Here is a 16,907-nt window from a genome sequence, read left to right on the forward strand (position 1 = left end):
ACAAAAATATTTTCAGAAAGTCTTAGCTGACAATGAATTTCTACCATGAATGTGAGCACCATGCTCTAAACTTCTACTACCTGGAGCTTCCTCTCAGAGCATATATAGTATGGCCACTAGACCAGCATGCTTCCTCTGCCATTATTGCCTGTTCTCTTATACACTGAGCGAATAAAACCCTATATCAGGTTAAGGGAACTCTTCTGTTTTATTTGCTCAAATTTTGAACACACATGCATAAAACATTGCAGTCACTTTTCAAGTTTTTTTTTTCCTTTTTAGCATTTGTATGCTGTATTAAAACAATAGATTTTTGTGCTATTGAAATCCTTGGATGTCTAAAATTAGTCATGTTAGTAATTTTTTACACATTAGTGAATTCAATTTGTTAATTTTCATGCTAAGTTCTGGATGTATAGTGGTCAATTTACCTTACATTTTTTATTTATTTTTTTTAATCTGTGTGAATGTGTTGGGTCTCAGTGTAGGCATGTGTTAATGAGTCTTGGATATCTGTAAACTTGGAGTAAAGAAAGATACAGTAAAGTTCTGATTTCCCTGATTTGGGTTATGGGAAATGAATTCATGCCCTACTCAGGAGCAATATGTGCTCTTAACCCCTGAGCCATCTCCCTAACCTCACATTCTTTTCCTTTGCTGATCTGTTCAGTTAAAGCATGATGACTTCACAAGCTTCCAGAAATAGATTAGCTAATTTTCCCTCTCACTCTTCTTAAAATAACTTGTAGAATAACTTGTATACAGCACATTTTCTTTGTAAATTGGATAAAATGTACCTTAAAGTTTCTGTACTCATGTTTGGGGTAATATTTTTGACATATGCATATTTAGTACAAATTTTAAAGTATTCCAAAATTACTTTACTGAGCCAATATGTGTTCATGAGGCAACTAGCCACTAAGTGAAGTAGGGAGTTACAGGTATCCAGAAATGAGTCTGGCAGTCAAATTTAGACAGCAGGTCTCTTCTGGCTACAGGACTCAGCATAATATTTTTTTAACTGAAAGGGTGATACAAATATTTGAGTTTTCTCATCTAGTCAGGCTGCAAACAGGAGAGAGCTATGGAGTATCCAAGAGGTAGAATGTCAGATACCATGCTGTGTGAATGTGTTGAGACTCTGTCATCCCTGCATAAGGGAAGAGTCCCTCCTTTCTGTCCATAGGTATTAGTTGGTATGAGCTGCGAGATTTGTCCCCTATTACACCATCATTGTCCCATGTCTCTGTATCTTGCTGTCATTTTCTTTTAATCTCTGGTGTTCTGCCATGCTAGTTCAGCTCAATATGTAGGTCTCCTCTACTGCTCTAGAGCCTCTATTCAGAGACCCTGATTTCACTTGTGTGTATGCGCGCGTGTGTGTGTATTAGGTACTTTTGAAATAATAGAAAATATTAAAATATATAAATAAGAAAGTTGTACCATCCATCATCCATGCTCATTCGGAAAAGTCACTCAAGAACATGCTATATGAATGGGGATGTTTTACACACTACAAGATTAGGTCTCAAAAGTTATCTTTACCTGAATCTATTTATATCATACATCCTGCATGCCCCTGGCTCACCACATTTCAGAGTTCCCCAATGTAAACAGGTTCTGTCTATCAAAGCACCAAAGTAAATAGGTGCCGGGATGCCAGCTGCAATGGAGAGAGAAAGAATATCAGCTCATTGGCAGGAAGAAAAAAAAGAGATATTTTTATTTTATTTGGAATTACTTTAATTTCCTATTGAAAACACAAAACATTATAAATCAAATGCTATAAATATACTTTTATAAATTATAAATTAACGTAAGCTTCTAGATTTAGAAACAAAAAATGCAAACTATGTTCAAGATGAAAAGAATGTATTCATTGAGTTCATAATCATGAATCTCATGAGTTTTCATGAATGTCTTGTTATGGTTTTCTATATGTCTACCTAACATAACCATTTCCTTCTCATTTTATTCTTGAAACTCCTAAAAAGTAAAAAATGTAGTTAAATTCAGGAAAGTTCAGGTAATGGGAAATGTTTTTTCATTTCTATAGTTTCTTCACTCCCAAACTAATCACAAGTGGCCAGTTCCAAACATAATGGCTTGTAAACAGAAGCTCGGGTCTGCAGAGCTCACCTGTGCTACCAGGTCATGGGACTTCCTGAGTGTGGACAGTTGGGACATTGCTGATCCAGAGAGAAACTGTCTTTATCACTCTCACTGATAATTCCTTCGCCATCCATGCCCCTGAGTTATATTCATGTGACTATCACATGAAACTCTTTTGGGATGAATTGACCTAACAGGTTGCTAGCTTCTACACCCAACACTAAGAATGCTATGAGATATCCTAACCCTAACCCTAACCCATGCTCGGCTGTAGCCAACCTACCAGATGCTTTCAAAGATATACTTGAGAAGTGCCTTTCTTTGTTCTTGACATGACTTTAATTCATGATTTTCTTTATTTTCTAACTAAAAACATCAACATCTGTTACTGTATTGGAACCTGAAATTGGGATGACCCAAAACTGTTCCCATGTCATGTTGACTTATACTTAATTTAAGAATAAATCTCCTTATTCCTTTTAATATAAGAGCTGTGGTTTTGGTTGACAATATAGATGTTATCATTTTATTCAAAGAAAATTAATTGATCCACTAAGCATTTAATATTGGTCTGATGTGTTAGGTAAATTTTTCATACCTAATATTCTCATGCAAAATGCATGTAATCCAACTCCAAGTGACTTCTCTTCTGACTTCATACACCTGAAAAATAAATAAATAAATACATACATATATGAAAGTTCATCGTGCCAATCCACATCTGCCCTAGTATCCTTCCAATGACAGTGGTAGTTCATTATTCTAATAGTTAACTTTTCATCCTGAAGCAAGAGTGATACAGCTCTACCTTTGTAAAGTCTGCACAGCAAAAGGAGAGTAAGGACTTTGGAAAGCTGGTCCCTGACATCCACACATCTAAAGCAGGGCTGAGCCCTTTAACAGTTGTCATTGTCTACTAACCTAGGTGAACCATGTTTTCTTCTGGTTACTGTGGTGACCACCATGCTATACCCACTTTAATGGACCCAAAACCGTGAAATCTTAAACAAAAAAATTTATCCTTAAGTTGTTTGCCAGGCATTTTTCATGTTCATCCAAAGTGCTAATACATGTTATATAAAAATTCAAGATATTGTAGAGGTGATTCTATAGATAAACAGAAAAAGAAACCATCATGGAGGCTGTGATATTCAGAAAGACTTCTTTGTTATATAGAGCTAAAAATTTTTGACAACTGTCTCTTCTATCCTATCTATAGAAAAAGACTCGAGATAACTTTGGTAATTGCATATAAGGAGAGGCCTATAAAGCAATCAGGATAAAAAAATGAAAACTATTCTTATGAATTAGGAATATGGAAGCTCTTTTTAAATATGGTATTTTCCCATCAAATACACCTTTGGTCACACTTATCTTAGTGAGTTGTATGTTCTCTGGAACCTGGGAAGAAAGGGAGGAGAAGCAGGGGAATGGAAGGGATGGGAGAGGAGAGGAGAAGATCAGAGAGGAGAGGAGAGAAGAACAGAAGTAAGGGATGAACAGGAGGGAAGCAAAGGAGAAGAAAAGGGAAAAGGGACTTGGATAAGGAGGAGAGGAGATGGGGATCAAGGTGGGAAGGGAATGTGGGCAAGAAAATGGAAAAACGCAGGGAAAGGACATGAGAAGTGAGAAGCTTGGTCCAGTCTACAAGGATAAACTGCTGTGAATTACACATCCAGACTAACCCAACCTGGCTTCTGAATGCCAATGAGAGAAGGAAGTGGGGGCTGACCCTTTTCACATTGTTAGTGGGTATGAACGTCTTAGAACTGGAAGGAACACTTTCTTACAGTAAAACATTGTGAAACGTATCTCTGAAACTTTCTTACTTTTTGGTAGAGAGTTGAATATAGATCATTGCATTCGTGTACCTCCTTGTTAGAGAGTATGTTATTGCATTGTATGTTGCTGCTCCTGCTGTTGTTGTTCAAGATAGATTGAGAGCAGGATGTCAAGGAAGCCTAGTCCCTTTCACGCACAGAGATTTACTCTCTGTAAGTCAGTTAGCTGCACCATAGGAAATTAGTGCTAGGCAACTCTCAAAGTCCATAGGAAAGAACAGGAGAGTAAATTACAGTAAACTTTAATTTATTGTTAAATTTAACAGTGCCTAATAAAGCAGGGCTTAGAGTCTTGATAAATGTATGTTAGAGCATTGAGTTTGTAGGAACGATGACTCCAAGGGCCATTTTGGGGGAAAGAAAATTAATAATGATCAAAATTATCTAAATGACATTGTTGGGGATGCTAAGTTGGTAAAGGAAGTCGTGATGAGCCAAGTTCAATCCCCAGAACCTAGGAACATATGTAAACAAATATTTTTTTTTTTAAAGTCCAACTCAGTAGCATGCATCAGCGGCAGTGTTCCCACAATGAAATAGGAGGAGCAAACAGAATGGCTTGGGACCGTGGGCACCAGGCATGCTGGAGTTCTCAGGCAGCACAAGGCAGAAATAACAAGAGAGACCCTGCCTCAAATGGAAGGTGAAAGAACAGAACAGATTCCCCAACACTGTCTTCTGAGAGACATTGTTTTTAGTAGCAAGTAGGAGCTCACACTGCACAAGGACACAACACACACAACACACACAAAACATGCTCACACACACATATGTACACACTATGAAGAAGGACAGAGAGAAATGTAAATGAGTTATTTTTCACCTCAGAAGAACCATATACCCTGGTATGACTCCCAGCGAGAAGATGAAACAGCCAATTATTGATATGATTAAAAAGTACTGCAGCTTGTTAGCACATTCAGGACCCTTGTTACACAGCCCCAGGACTGCAGATGAGTTTCCTGATGACCGAATGCAGCTACAATTTTGAAACACCTGTCAAAAAACAAAACAAAACAGTATTGTAATAAGAAGAAAATATTGGACTTACACCTTCTGTATTTTCTACAAAGCCCATTGGGTCAAAAAGGAGAGTGTTGTGGTCAATGATATGACTCAGAGGACAGCACTCACCCAATCTGAATGTGTTCCCAAGCTTGAGCACAAACACCAATAACCAAAAAGTACTAAATAAATAAAATGGCAGATTCCCCTCTCTTGTTGTTCCATCTTTTCCTATCTCAGAATTCTATAATATGTAATTTTATATAAATTCTGTATAAAGATGTAGACTTTAAAATTGTTATTTTTTTAATACATGAAGTAAATTTGCAAAAGTTCAGTTATGAAGAATTAACACTTTATTTTATTTGTTTATATTTATTTGCTTCTTTGGCTTACCTTGAGTGTGTGAATATATGTATTTGTGCACATATATGTGCACACGTGTGTATATATGTGGACATGTTTATGCCATGGCATGCATGTACAAGTCAGAAGTTGTTATGAGAGTTAGTTCACACTTTCTAATATGGGGATCCTAATTTTTAATTTGGTGGGAAGGGTTGGTGACATATGCCTTTACCCACTGAGCCAAATTTCTAGCCTGCACATAGTTTGTTAAAATAAATAAATATGACTTTTTTTGTTTTTACCTAGTACTAAGTACTAAAACAATATAGATCTCAGAATGTTGATGATATAGTTAGGTGCTTTCAGATAAATAAAGTCGTGTCCCCAAGGAAAAAAGTTTATTTAAAGAATAAAGCCAATATTTTTGAACCATTATATTACCAGGTCTAATTAAAAATCAAAATTTGTATTTCATTTTGATTATCAACCAACTCTCAGTATTATAACATGTTTGAGGCAAGGAAAAGTGCTTGACTCTTTATCTTGCTAAATTACTATGTTGTAGGCTGGGGAGATGGGACAGTCAGTAAAGTCCTGCACAAGCATATGGACCTGAGTTCTCATCCCAACACACACGTGAACAATGCATGCACAGAGGATGTGATTGCAACATTGATTCTCTGAAGGAAGGCAGGAACAGGTAACTCCCTGGGCCTTCCCTTTTCAGGCAGCTTTACCAGAACTAGTAAACTGGAAACCATTGATATCCTGTCACAGAAGCACAAAGTGGATGGGATCTGAAAATCAACAGCTAGGGTTACCTTCTGGCCTCCGTATGCACACACACCTGCATAATACACACACACACACACACACACACACACACAAATAAATAAATAAATAAATAAATAAATAAATAAATAAAAGCAAGCTTGGGACATGAAAAGATAAATTTCTGTCCACCTTAAAAACATAGCAAGTTGGAGACCAGCCTGGTCTTCATGAGACCCTATTACAACAAAAGTCAGATTCTGCACAGAGTAATTTAAAGCTATAATTTTGATGTTGTTTTATGCATATGCTTCTATACCTGTGTATACACAAACTCATGCATGTGGGTACCTGAGGAAGGCAGAAGAGCGTGTCAGATGGCCTGGAGCTGCAGCTGTGTGCTGTACCTTGTGTGTTCAGGGAACTAACCATGTCCTCTGAAAGAGTGGCAAGGGCTCCTTATAGCTGAGTTATCATTTCAACCTGCCCAGAGCATTTTAATTCAGATACTTGAGCAATGATCACAACTGTTTGAAATTATTAAATAACACATAGATTCTGTCATGGTTTACATAACATCTAGGAATTTTAAGGTGAAGTATGTACATGCAGAGAAGATTGAGTTGTTCACAAAAAATATTAATCTATTTTAAGGCTGTTCTACTTTTTTTTTTAACAGATAAAAACTTAGGTCATAGCACATATTAATTCAGCACACAAAACCCCAGCCCAAACACTGAAAGAATGTTTACCATGTTGGTTCCAGTTCCAACAGAGTTCTCACAGCCGGCGAGGCAGGCTGACATGTATGCTAGGCCATTGTCCCCACACACTGGATCCCATGTGTTTGTTAAGCAGCTACACCTTTTGTTGCAGTCAGCAAGGACGTTATTCTCCACATATAGAGAGTGCTGAATTCTGAAATGATTTGAAATAATGTTGTGGGTATTAAAAACTACCCAAACACTTTATTTTTTCTCTTCATCTCAGCATTTGCTTATGTGCGTGCACACACACACACACACACACACACACACACACACACATACACACACATACACACACACATTCAGAAAGGCATACACAGAGAGAGACAGAGATAGAGAGATAGACAGACATGGAGAAGAAACATATCATCCTATTTCATCTTCTTCCCCAGAACAGAAACAAAAATCATCCATGTATCAACATGTGGTCTCTGTACTATGTTTTTGGCACAGGAGTTATCTGCTCTAGTGCTTGCATGGCTGCTTTTTAAAATTACTTCCAAAACAGATATTAAGTGCCTATCCTATAAGAAAATAGAGTGCTGCTAGAGCTAAACTGAAGAGGGCTAACTTCTCATTGATCTCTACGATGGGAAATAAGGAAAGAGGGCTAACTTCTCATTGATCTCTACAATGGGAAATAATGAAAGAGGGCTAGCTTGAACAAAACCTGCAATTTTAATTTATTAGATAGATGCTATAGCATATATATATATATATATGTATATATGTATACATATATATATATATAAAATATATATATATTTTAGCTCCCCAAAATGAGTCACTTGAATACCCAAGATGCTCTTTGATAAAGGGTCCAGAAGTGACAATGAGATTTAAAGAGGAAAACGTGGGAGTCTGGTGGCTGAATTTAAACCCTGTCCCTCAAACACAGTGTGGAGTCAGCGTGACTAGAGATGGACTCAGTGTGTGCACCTCTGCTCTGATGGTATTGAAGCTGTTCCCTTTAAACACACTAATGCCCCTGAGTTTCAATTTATATATCTCCAAAGTGAATAGAAATATCCCTGTTTTAAAGGAGATATAAATCCAAATCAGATATACATATATATATATATATATATATGTATAATGTATATATGCTTATGTGTATGTGTATATATACATATATATCAGATGTAAATATATATGTATATATCAGATATACATATATTTATATATTTCCTCATGATTTTATATTAGATATTATCCTAATCTTATAATTCTTAAGAATTTTGAAGACAACTTTGCTCTTTTAATTCAATTTAGCTTTAATCTTTTTCTATCTCTGTGTCTCTGTTTCTGTTTCTCTGTCTCTGTCTCTATCTCTCTGTCTCCATCTCTTTCTGTATTATGTGTGTTGTGTGTGTGTGTATGTGTGTGTATATGTGTGTATGTGTGTACAAACACATTATACAGCACTGTGAATGTGGATGTTAGAAGAGAATCTTCCACCTTGTTGGAGACAGAGTCACCTGTTGTTCACTGCTACTAATGTCAGATTAGTAGGCAGATGAACATTCAGGTTTTCATGCCTGTGCCACTCAGCTCACTGTAGGAGCAGTGGGATTATGGATACCCTACCATCTCAAGCATTACCTGGGTTCTGGGGATCTAAGCTCAGGTCCTCTTGTATGTTCAGACAGCCCTTGCCTACTGAGTCATCTCCATAGCCCTTTGAAAGGAAGCTACAAGTGAATACTTTACTTCATTTTAACTAAGTGGTTGAGTACATAACTGTGCCCTAAAATAATTTTTAAATTTCCCATGGTAATACAGAATATGACCCGGCAACCCTTGAAACTCAAAATCTGAAACCACAGAGCATGTAAGATATAACTATACTAGTGCCATATAAAAATATTAATTGACTTACCTTTATGCTTAATTTGAAACTACTGTAGAAACTGATGAAGGCTTGCTGACTTATATAGTTAACTTTTAATGCTATCTGTTTATGGGACTATAAAATACATGGATAATTGAGGCTACAATGCTCTAGGTTATTTTCCTTCCTGATTCATTAAAGCAGACTAGGATATCACCATTGGCTGCCTATTGAATCAAAACCTTACTCACTGGTAGTCCTCAGATATTTTTAATAAGTTTACAACTTCTGTGGGATACTATAGACTTGATGGGTGGAAGGAAAATGCAAGATAACCATGGGTCACTGCTAATACGTAATAACAAGATGGTCTGGTCATATTCAATCCATGAAGAAAATGTACAAGCAATTGTGAAAATATTATGATCTTCACTAGGAAACAACATACCCTTCATAAGAGGTAGTTAAGCCAGCAACTGGGAAATTATCACAGGTCATCATATAGCTAACAAAAGACAGAAGGTACTCAAACAGGCACAGACAGAATGCTATGTATGCAGCTTTCTTGACAGTAATCTTGAACTTCTTCATAATCAAACCACCAATTAAATATCCGAGGCATATTGGAGGTAACATGTAAAGACCTAAAATTGCAAGTAAAATAGTATTGATAAAAGAGAGCAGATAAAAACATATTATGAACTTATCTAATACATCTCACCTTAGAATACATTTAGCTCAAATACACTCAATATCCCCTGTTCATTCACGTGTTATATAGAAAGAGATTGTAATATGTATATCAAGTCACTTTTAAAATAGTACTAGTGTTTATTTAATCATTTTCAGCAAGTTATACATTCACTCATACATATACATACTTTTGTTCATGGTATTAGATGTTTCATGTATTTATTTTGACTTTGTATATTGGGAATTTCACTCAGCTCTGAGTGATTTTGAGTTTGTTGCTGAGTCCCTGATTATCAAGTTCAGAACATTTTCTGCATTGTTTATGTTGCCAAATATTTTTACTCCCTGTCTCTCTTTCCCTATATGAAAATCAAAGAAAAAGAATGAAAGAAAGAGACAGGATGAAAGAGAAAGGGGAAGAGAAAATCTTGCATACGGTAGATTTACACAACACCAGCCCCAGGCTTGGAAGAATTTAACCATCCTTTGCAGTTCCATGCCACTGCATTTAATGTTATACATCTGACGATGAGGACTGAGATGTGCACTTTCAGAGAACCCTAGATAATGTGGATGGTGGCAGCCTGTGATCCTCAGTTTTCAAGAGTAAATTAGGATCCTTGGGTTCAGTGGACTAACAAGAAAAGCCAAGTGTGGCTGCACAGACTCATCAGACCAACAGGGGTCTGAGGGAATTAAGGGGAAATGTGAAGAGCAAGAACTGAAGCCCGGATGTAAAATGTAGGAATAAGAGTCAGAAGCCCAGTGAGCTAAATATTCCCCCTTGAATTAACATATTGGTGTCTGAAAATTGACTGATATGAGATTTCCCCAAGATGTCCATGATTATGTTAATATTTCATTCTGATTAGAGAAAGATCAGAGAGAATATTTAGGGCTACTTTCTTTCCTATTCTTTCTTGATTTCCCAGAGACTGAAAAGAAGAAATTTATAAAAATATCCTAACAGATTTCATTTCATTGTTGTCTCCTTGTGGCATTATCTTACTCTTTACCATGCTTTTGAGGATAGATACTTTATATCATGTCTGTGATGGTTTGACTATGCTTGGCCCATTTGAAGTGGCACTATTAGAAAGTGTGGTCTTGTTGGAGTAGGAGTAGCCTTGTTGGATGAATTCCATCACAATGGAGGTAGGATTTGAAGTTCTGTCCAGAGTGGAAGAGTCAGTTTCTCCTGACTGCAGTCAGATCAACATGAAGAACTCTCAGCTCCTTCTAAGGCATCATGTCTGCCGGGATGCTGCCATGTTTCCTGCCATGATGATTATGAACTAAGAGTCTGAAATTGTAAGCCAGCTCCAATTAAATGTTTACCTTTTAAGAGTTGCTTAGGTCAAAGTGTCTCTTTGCAGCAGTAAAACTAAGACAATGATCTTGTGGGAAGGAAGATGCTACCAAAGAAATAATGAAACTACATACCCATGAGGAAGACTATCTCGGCAGTGGACTTTCCATATTGCTGTTCCAGATACTTAGGCATGAAGGTAAATGAATTGATAAATGCATTGACCTGGATCACACTGACAAGGATGAAAAGCATGTAAATTGGATTGCAGGAGAGGCTCTTCATGAATAGAAAGAAATCTGAAACAAGAGAGTGTCAAGTTAGCAAGCTAACTTAGCCTGGTATTTTGTGCCCAGTATTACCCTAAAATCTTCTCACAGGTTCTGTGCTGTGACAAAAATGCATTTGATCAATCTTTACCCCTATGGGACTACACATTGTTTAAGTCACAACTGGCTATACAAGAATCAGATCATAATTTTTCCATCAAACAAAACTATAAGGAGATGTGATTGTTTCAGTGACCTCTCTCATTTCTTTTCCTGCCACTTCCTTCTATTAATGTCCTATATTCACTAGAGGTGACTAGTCTGTTCTTTGGAATCTGCCTGAGACTCAATTTGATGAAGTTTTAGTTCAGAAAATAATACTATCGGTACTTCATGTAAGAATGTATAAACTAACAGCTTAGGAAAGTTCCAGAAATTATGCTGCAGTCCAGACATCATCATCTCTCCAGTACTTCACGGTAGTATATGAGTTAGAAGCATTATCAGCAACTCACAGAATCTTACTCCAAACTGGCCATATATTTGATCACAAAGCAAGCCTCAACAGATACAAGAAAATTAAAATAAATCATTGCATAATATTAGATCACTACGCATTAAATCTGGACGTTAACAAAAACAGAAACAACAGAAAGCCCACAAAATCATGGTAACTGAACAATTCTATACTCATTGACTACTGGGTCAGAGAAGAAATAAAGAAATAAATTAGAGGCTTTCTAGAATTCAATGAAAATGAAAACAAAATATATCCAAACTTATGGGACACAATGAAAGCAGCGCTAAGGGAAAAGTTTATAACACTAAGTGCTTTCATAAAGAAATTGGAGAGTTCTCATACTAGCAAATTTACAACACACCTGAAAGCAGTAAGACATAAAGAAGCAAACATACACAGGAGGATTAAACAGCAAGAAATAATCAAACTCAAGGCTGAAATCAATAAAATAGAAACAAGGAAAGCAAATCAAAGATTCATCAAAATCAAGAGCTGGTCCCTTGAGAAAATCAACATGATAAGATAAACATTAGTCAAACTGACTGAGAGGCAGAGAGACAATATCCAAATGAATAAAATAAGAAATGAAAAGGGGACATACAGACACCAAGGAAATCCAAGAAATTATTAAGACTTACTTAAGATCATGCTCCACAAAATTGGAAAATAAATTAAGCAGATGATTTTTTGATAGATTCCACTTACCAAAGTTACATCAAGATCAAGAAGCTATTTAAACAGTCCTATTTCCTCTAAGGAAACAGCCATTAGCAGTCTCCCAACCAAAAAAAAAAAAAAAAAAAGCCCAGGATCAGATAGTTTTAGCACAGAACTTTACTAGACAATAAAAGAATTTTAGTAATTATCATAATTTCTGACTTCAAGCTCTACTATAGAGAATTAATAGTAAAATCTACATGGTATTGGTATAGACTATATGCTCACACTAGATCAATGAAATAGATCAATGAAATCAAAACAAACATCCAGAAATGAACCCAAACACCTATGGACACTTGATATTTAACAAAGAAGCCAAAACCATAAAATGGGGGAAAAAGACAAAAAAAGAAAGCATCTTCAACAAATGGTCCTGTTTTAACTGGATGTCTGCATGTAGAAAAATGCAAATAGATCCATATTTATCACATTGCACAAAACTTAGGTCTAAGAAGATCAAAGGCATCAATGTAAAAGCAGAGACACTAAGTCTAATGGAACAGAAATTGGTGAATAGCCTTAAATGCATTCATACAGGAGACAACTTCCTGACCAGAACACCAATAGCTCAGACAATATGATCAACAATTAATAAGTGGGAACTCCTGAAACTGAATTGATTCTGTAAAGCAAAGGACATTCTCCATAGGACAAAATGGTAACCTACAGATTGGGAAGAGATCTTCACCAACTCTACATCCTACTGAGGGCTAATATCCAAATTTTATAAAGAACTCAAGAAATTAGATACAAATAAACCATATAATCCAATTAAACATGGGGTATAGAGTTAAACTGACAATTCTCAACAAAGGAATCTTGAATGGCCAAGAAGCACTTAACATCATTAGTAATAAGAGAAATACAAATTAATACTACTATAAAATTCTACCTTATGCCCATCAGACTGCCTAAGATTGAAAACTCAAGCAACAGTGCTGGAGAGAGAGAGGAGAGGTTAAGAGAACTGACTGCTCTTCTAGAGATCCTGAGTTCAAATTCCAGCAACCACAACGTGGCTCATAACCATGTATAATGGAATCCGATGACCACTTCTGGTGTGTTTGAAGACACTGACAGTATACTTATATACATTAAATAAATAAATAAATAAATAAATAAACCTTAAGTGACTGCAAAAGCTGGAGAGGATGTAGATTCTGGAAATCATGAATCAATCATGAATTGTTTTACCTGAAGACCCAGCTATATCACTCCTAGCCATATACTCAAAAGATACCCCATCATACCACAAGGACACTTTCTCCACTATGTTTATAGCAGCCTTATTAGTAATAGCCATAAACTGGAATGAACCCAGATGCCTCTCAATCAAAGAGAGAATAAGGAAAATGTGGTTCATTGATATAATGGAATACTGCTCAGCTATTAAGAATAAGAACATCATAAAATTTGCAGGCAAGTGGATGGAACTAGAAAATATTCTGAGTGAAGTAACCCAGATTCAAAGGACATGCATAACATCCACTCTCATATAAGTAGATTTTAGCCATAAAGTACAGGATATCTTTGATACTATCTCAGACTCAGAGAAGCTAATAATAAGAAGTGTCCAAGAGAGGAAGCTTGAATCTCACTTAGAAGGGAAAATTAAATTGTCCTTGGAGGTGTATGGAGGGAGGGAAGTGGATGGGAAAGGAAACTCTGAGGGGGAAGAGAGGGAGGAGGATCAGGTACAGGAAGAGCTGGGGAATGGTGACAAGGAAAGTGAACTGAGCGATGTAGTGGTGGGGGAAGGGAGGTATCTCAAGGACTTGACAGAAACCTGGGATGGAGAAGACTCCAGCAAGTCTATGAGGATGACTCCACCTAAGAGTCCTAGCTGGGAATTTGAGTCCTGACTACTTCCTGTAGCCAGGCAGTACTCACATAGGAAGAATAAACACAAACCCACCCATGAAACCTGTGATCCAAAATTTGTCCTGCCTATAAGCAGTGCAGGGACAAACATAGAGCAGAGATTGAAGGAGTGGCTAGCAAATAACTTGTCCAACTTGAGAACCATCCCATGGGCAAGCATCCATCCTTGACATTATTAATGATACTCTATTATGCTTGTACACAAGAGCCTAGCATAATTGTCCTCTGAGAGGGTCCACACAGCAGCTGAATGATGTACCCAGAAACCCACAGCTAAACTTTAGCCTGAGCTCAGAGAGTCCTGTGGAAGAGGTAGGGAGGGGAGAGATTGAAGGACACGAGGTGGTAGGGACTCCACAAAAAAGACCAACAGATTCTCTTGGCTCCTGTGGGGGGTGGTTCCCAGGGACTAAATCATCAACCAAAGAGCATACAAGGGCTGGACCTAGGCTACCTGCACAGATATATAAGATGTACAGCTTGGTCTTCATGGGCATTGCCAACAAGTGGAATGGGGGCTTAAACTATTTCTGTTGCCTACCCGTGAGTTCTGTTCCCTTAACTGGGTTATTCACTTCACATCCCCATCACAGCCCACTCATATGGTCCTTGCCTCTATCCCTTTCACCTCTGAGAATGGAGAGGCATGTCATGACACTGTAGGACTAGCCATATATCCTCTACCACTGAGGCGAGAAAGAAGCAACGATATTTTAAACATCTCAACATGAGGATCTCACTACAAGGAATGCTGACTCAGTTGGTGTGTGCCAACCACTTTCCAAGTGACTTCGCCAAAACTGTTCCCTCTTTAAGAAGTGAGAGTCAAGTTTGTAGCCTGTCTGTAAGAAATGGATTGGATCTCACTGGAGATAATGTGATTGAAGTCCACAGTTAAGTCTCTTTCCCGTTCATGTCTTCATGCCTCTGTCTTGATTCTCTAATTTTACATGATCCTTCATAAATTACCTAGAATTTCGTTGAGAGGCAGAGCATTTTAATGAAAAGAAATGGACTCTAACGGCAAAGCCAATGTTTATGAGTGAGATGGTTGCAGTCAGTATTCCTGGGAGCTTTTGAACTCACCCATGTTTGTTGACATCCCTCTCCTAAACGAGTCTCCACAGTTCATAGTTGTTTTCTGTATGTCTTATTCTCTGCTAAGCTCTTTCCTAGTTTTGAGAATTAGGTTGATCTGGCCGACCACAAGGTTTCACAAAGAACAGTCAGTATTTGCCCTTTCTGGAGAGTCTTTAACATGGCTATGACCCTAAGAAGGTTCAAACCTCAGCACTGGCTTCAAGTGCCACTTGGCTCCTCAGCCCTGGCATTTAAGTCTGGCATGTGTCTGACTATTCAGAACACAACAGTGTTGGAGGTTATAAGTATTTGGAAGAAATAGCAATATCATCAGTAAGATGCTCACCCCAGTAGTCTGTGCCAGAACAAAACAGAAACCCAGGAATATAATGTAAGCTCATCTGACAGGTAAATCACTGGGATTTTCCATCTTCCAACTCTACAGTTTCAGAATTCCAGAACTCAAACCCTGCCTCTTATGCACTATCTCTGATCTCTTGAGAAGACTACACAGGCCTCAACACAAACAACTATGAAAACAGTGCCAAATTTTAAGACTGTACACTGTTGAACACTCCACTGTCCCACCTTAGCTTCTTACAGAAGAATCTCTACTCTGCATTGTTGCTTAGTAACATTCCTGCTTGATATAAAACAGTCTGTTCTAAGGGAACAGTTGGCCTGCAAACTATCACACACCTTCAAATATAGAGGATCATGTCACCTATCATGTTTTCTCTTTCAGCCTTGACTGCAAGGATGCTCACAGCTAAACTAATATTTTCCTTATCAAACAAGATTTCCTTTACTATCTATAGATTAGATTTCTGTTTACTCTTGTTTTCTTTTTTTCTTAACTTAGTCTAGTATTTTCTGCAAAATAGTATTTTCAAAACAGATGGTACAGTATATTTTCTCATTGAGTATTCAAACTGACTTGAATTTTTCATAAGTCTAATATAAGATAAGTCATGGAAGTTAGGTTCCCTATGATGTCCATTGTTTCCAAGTAGTAACTATGGAAGACATTTAACACAACTAAATAGTGATGATCACTGACAAGCTGTCTTATTTCAGCACAAGTGACAGGGGTTCACGAACCACAGACCCATCTAAACCGAACAGAGTTGAAAGTTTCCATGTTTGCCTTTAGTGATTCCTCGGTTTTCCTTGGTCTTTTCTTTGCACTTCTCCAGTTTGGCATTTTCAGTTCCATCCCCATTATCCTGTAATCCCTCCTTTGGAAGTGTTTTGGGAAAGAAGAAAAAGGGGATGCTGGTCAGGATATTTACTCCTGCGCAGACCAAAAAGCCGATCCACCAAGCACCGACCCAGCGTGTGTCTGTGGGAGTTATGGTCAGGTCATCTGTAAAGAATTATAGATGTTGCATTAGATTGCACCTTTCTTTCCTGTATACATTGCAGAAAATTATTAATCATCATACTTCCATCTAAGAATAAACTTTGTATATAATTTGTAATCAATTCACAATTTGTTCCTGTTATTGTTTGGGACTTGACCTTGAGATCTTATTCCTCTACTTTTAAATTCTGGATTTCTAGCATCTGCCAGTCCACTGTGATAATTCAGACCTCTAGAAAAAGTGTATGGTCAATTGGGTGAAATTAAAATCAAGTGAGAAGAAAAGGATCTAAGGTGCTTTGTAAAATAGTTAAAACTATTTCAAGAGGAGATAAACAGGATCTGAGACTATTTAAGGAATTAGCTTTAATCTGATGTAGTCATTTCTCAAAACATC

General features: G+C 37.2%; 1 protein-coding gene across 5 annotated transcripts in view; it reads right to left on the reverse strand.

The window, feature by feature from the left end:
• LOC116099754 (solute carrier organic anion transporter family member 1A4) overlaps window positions 1-16,907 on the reverse strand; it is a 50,945-nt gene that overhangs the window by 1,972 nt on the left and 32,066 nt on the right. For all 5 annotated transcript variants that reach the window (XM_031383790.1, XM_031383791.1, XM_031383792.1 and 2 more), the window contains 7 exons: window positions 16,295-16,513; window positions 10,812-10,976; window positions 9,124-9,319; window positions 6,830-6,995; window positions 4,777-4,949; window positions 2,711-2,775; window positions 1,546-1,663 (listed from right to left, as the gene is read on the reverse strand). In XM_031383790.1, the coding sequence (XP_031239650.1) occupies window positions 1,546-1,663; window positions 2,711-2,775; window positions 4,777-4,949; window positions 6,830-6,995; window positions 9,124-9,319; window positions 10,812-10,976; window positions 16,295-16,513 (1,102 nt within the window). The remainder of the gene's footprint in view (window positions 1-1,545; window positions 1,664-2,710; window positions 2,776-4,776; window positions 4,950-6,829; window positions 6,996-9,123; window positions 9,320-10,811; window positions 10,977-16,294; window positions 16,514-16,907) is intronic.

Source organism: Mastomys coucha, unplaced genomic scaffold (assembly GCF_008632895.1).
Source record: "Mastomys coucha isolate ucsf_1 unplaced genomic scaffold, UCSF_Mcou_1 pScaffold20, whole genome shotgun sequence".
Classification (NCBI taxonomy): domain Eukaryota; kingdom Metazoa; phylum Chordata; class Mammalia; order Rodentia; family Muridae; genus Mastomys; species Mastomys coucha.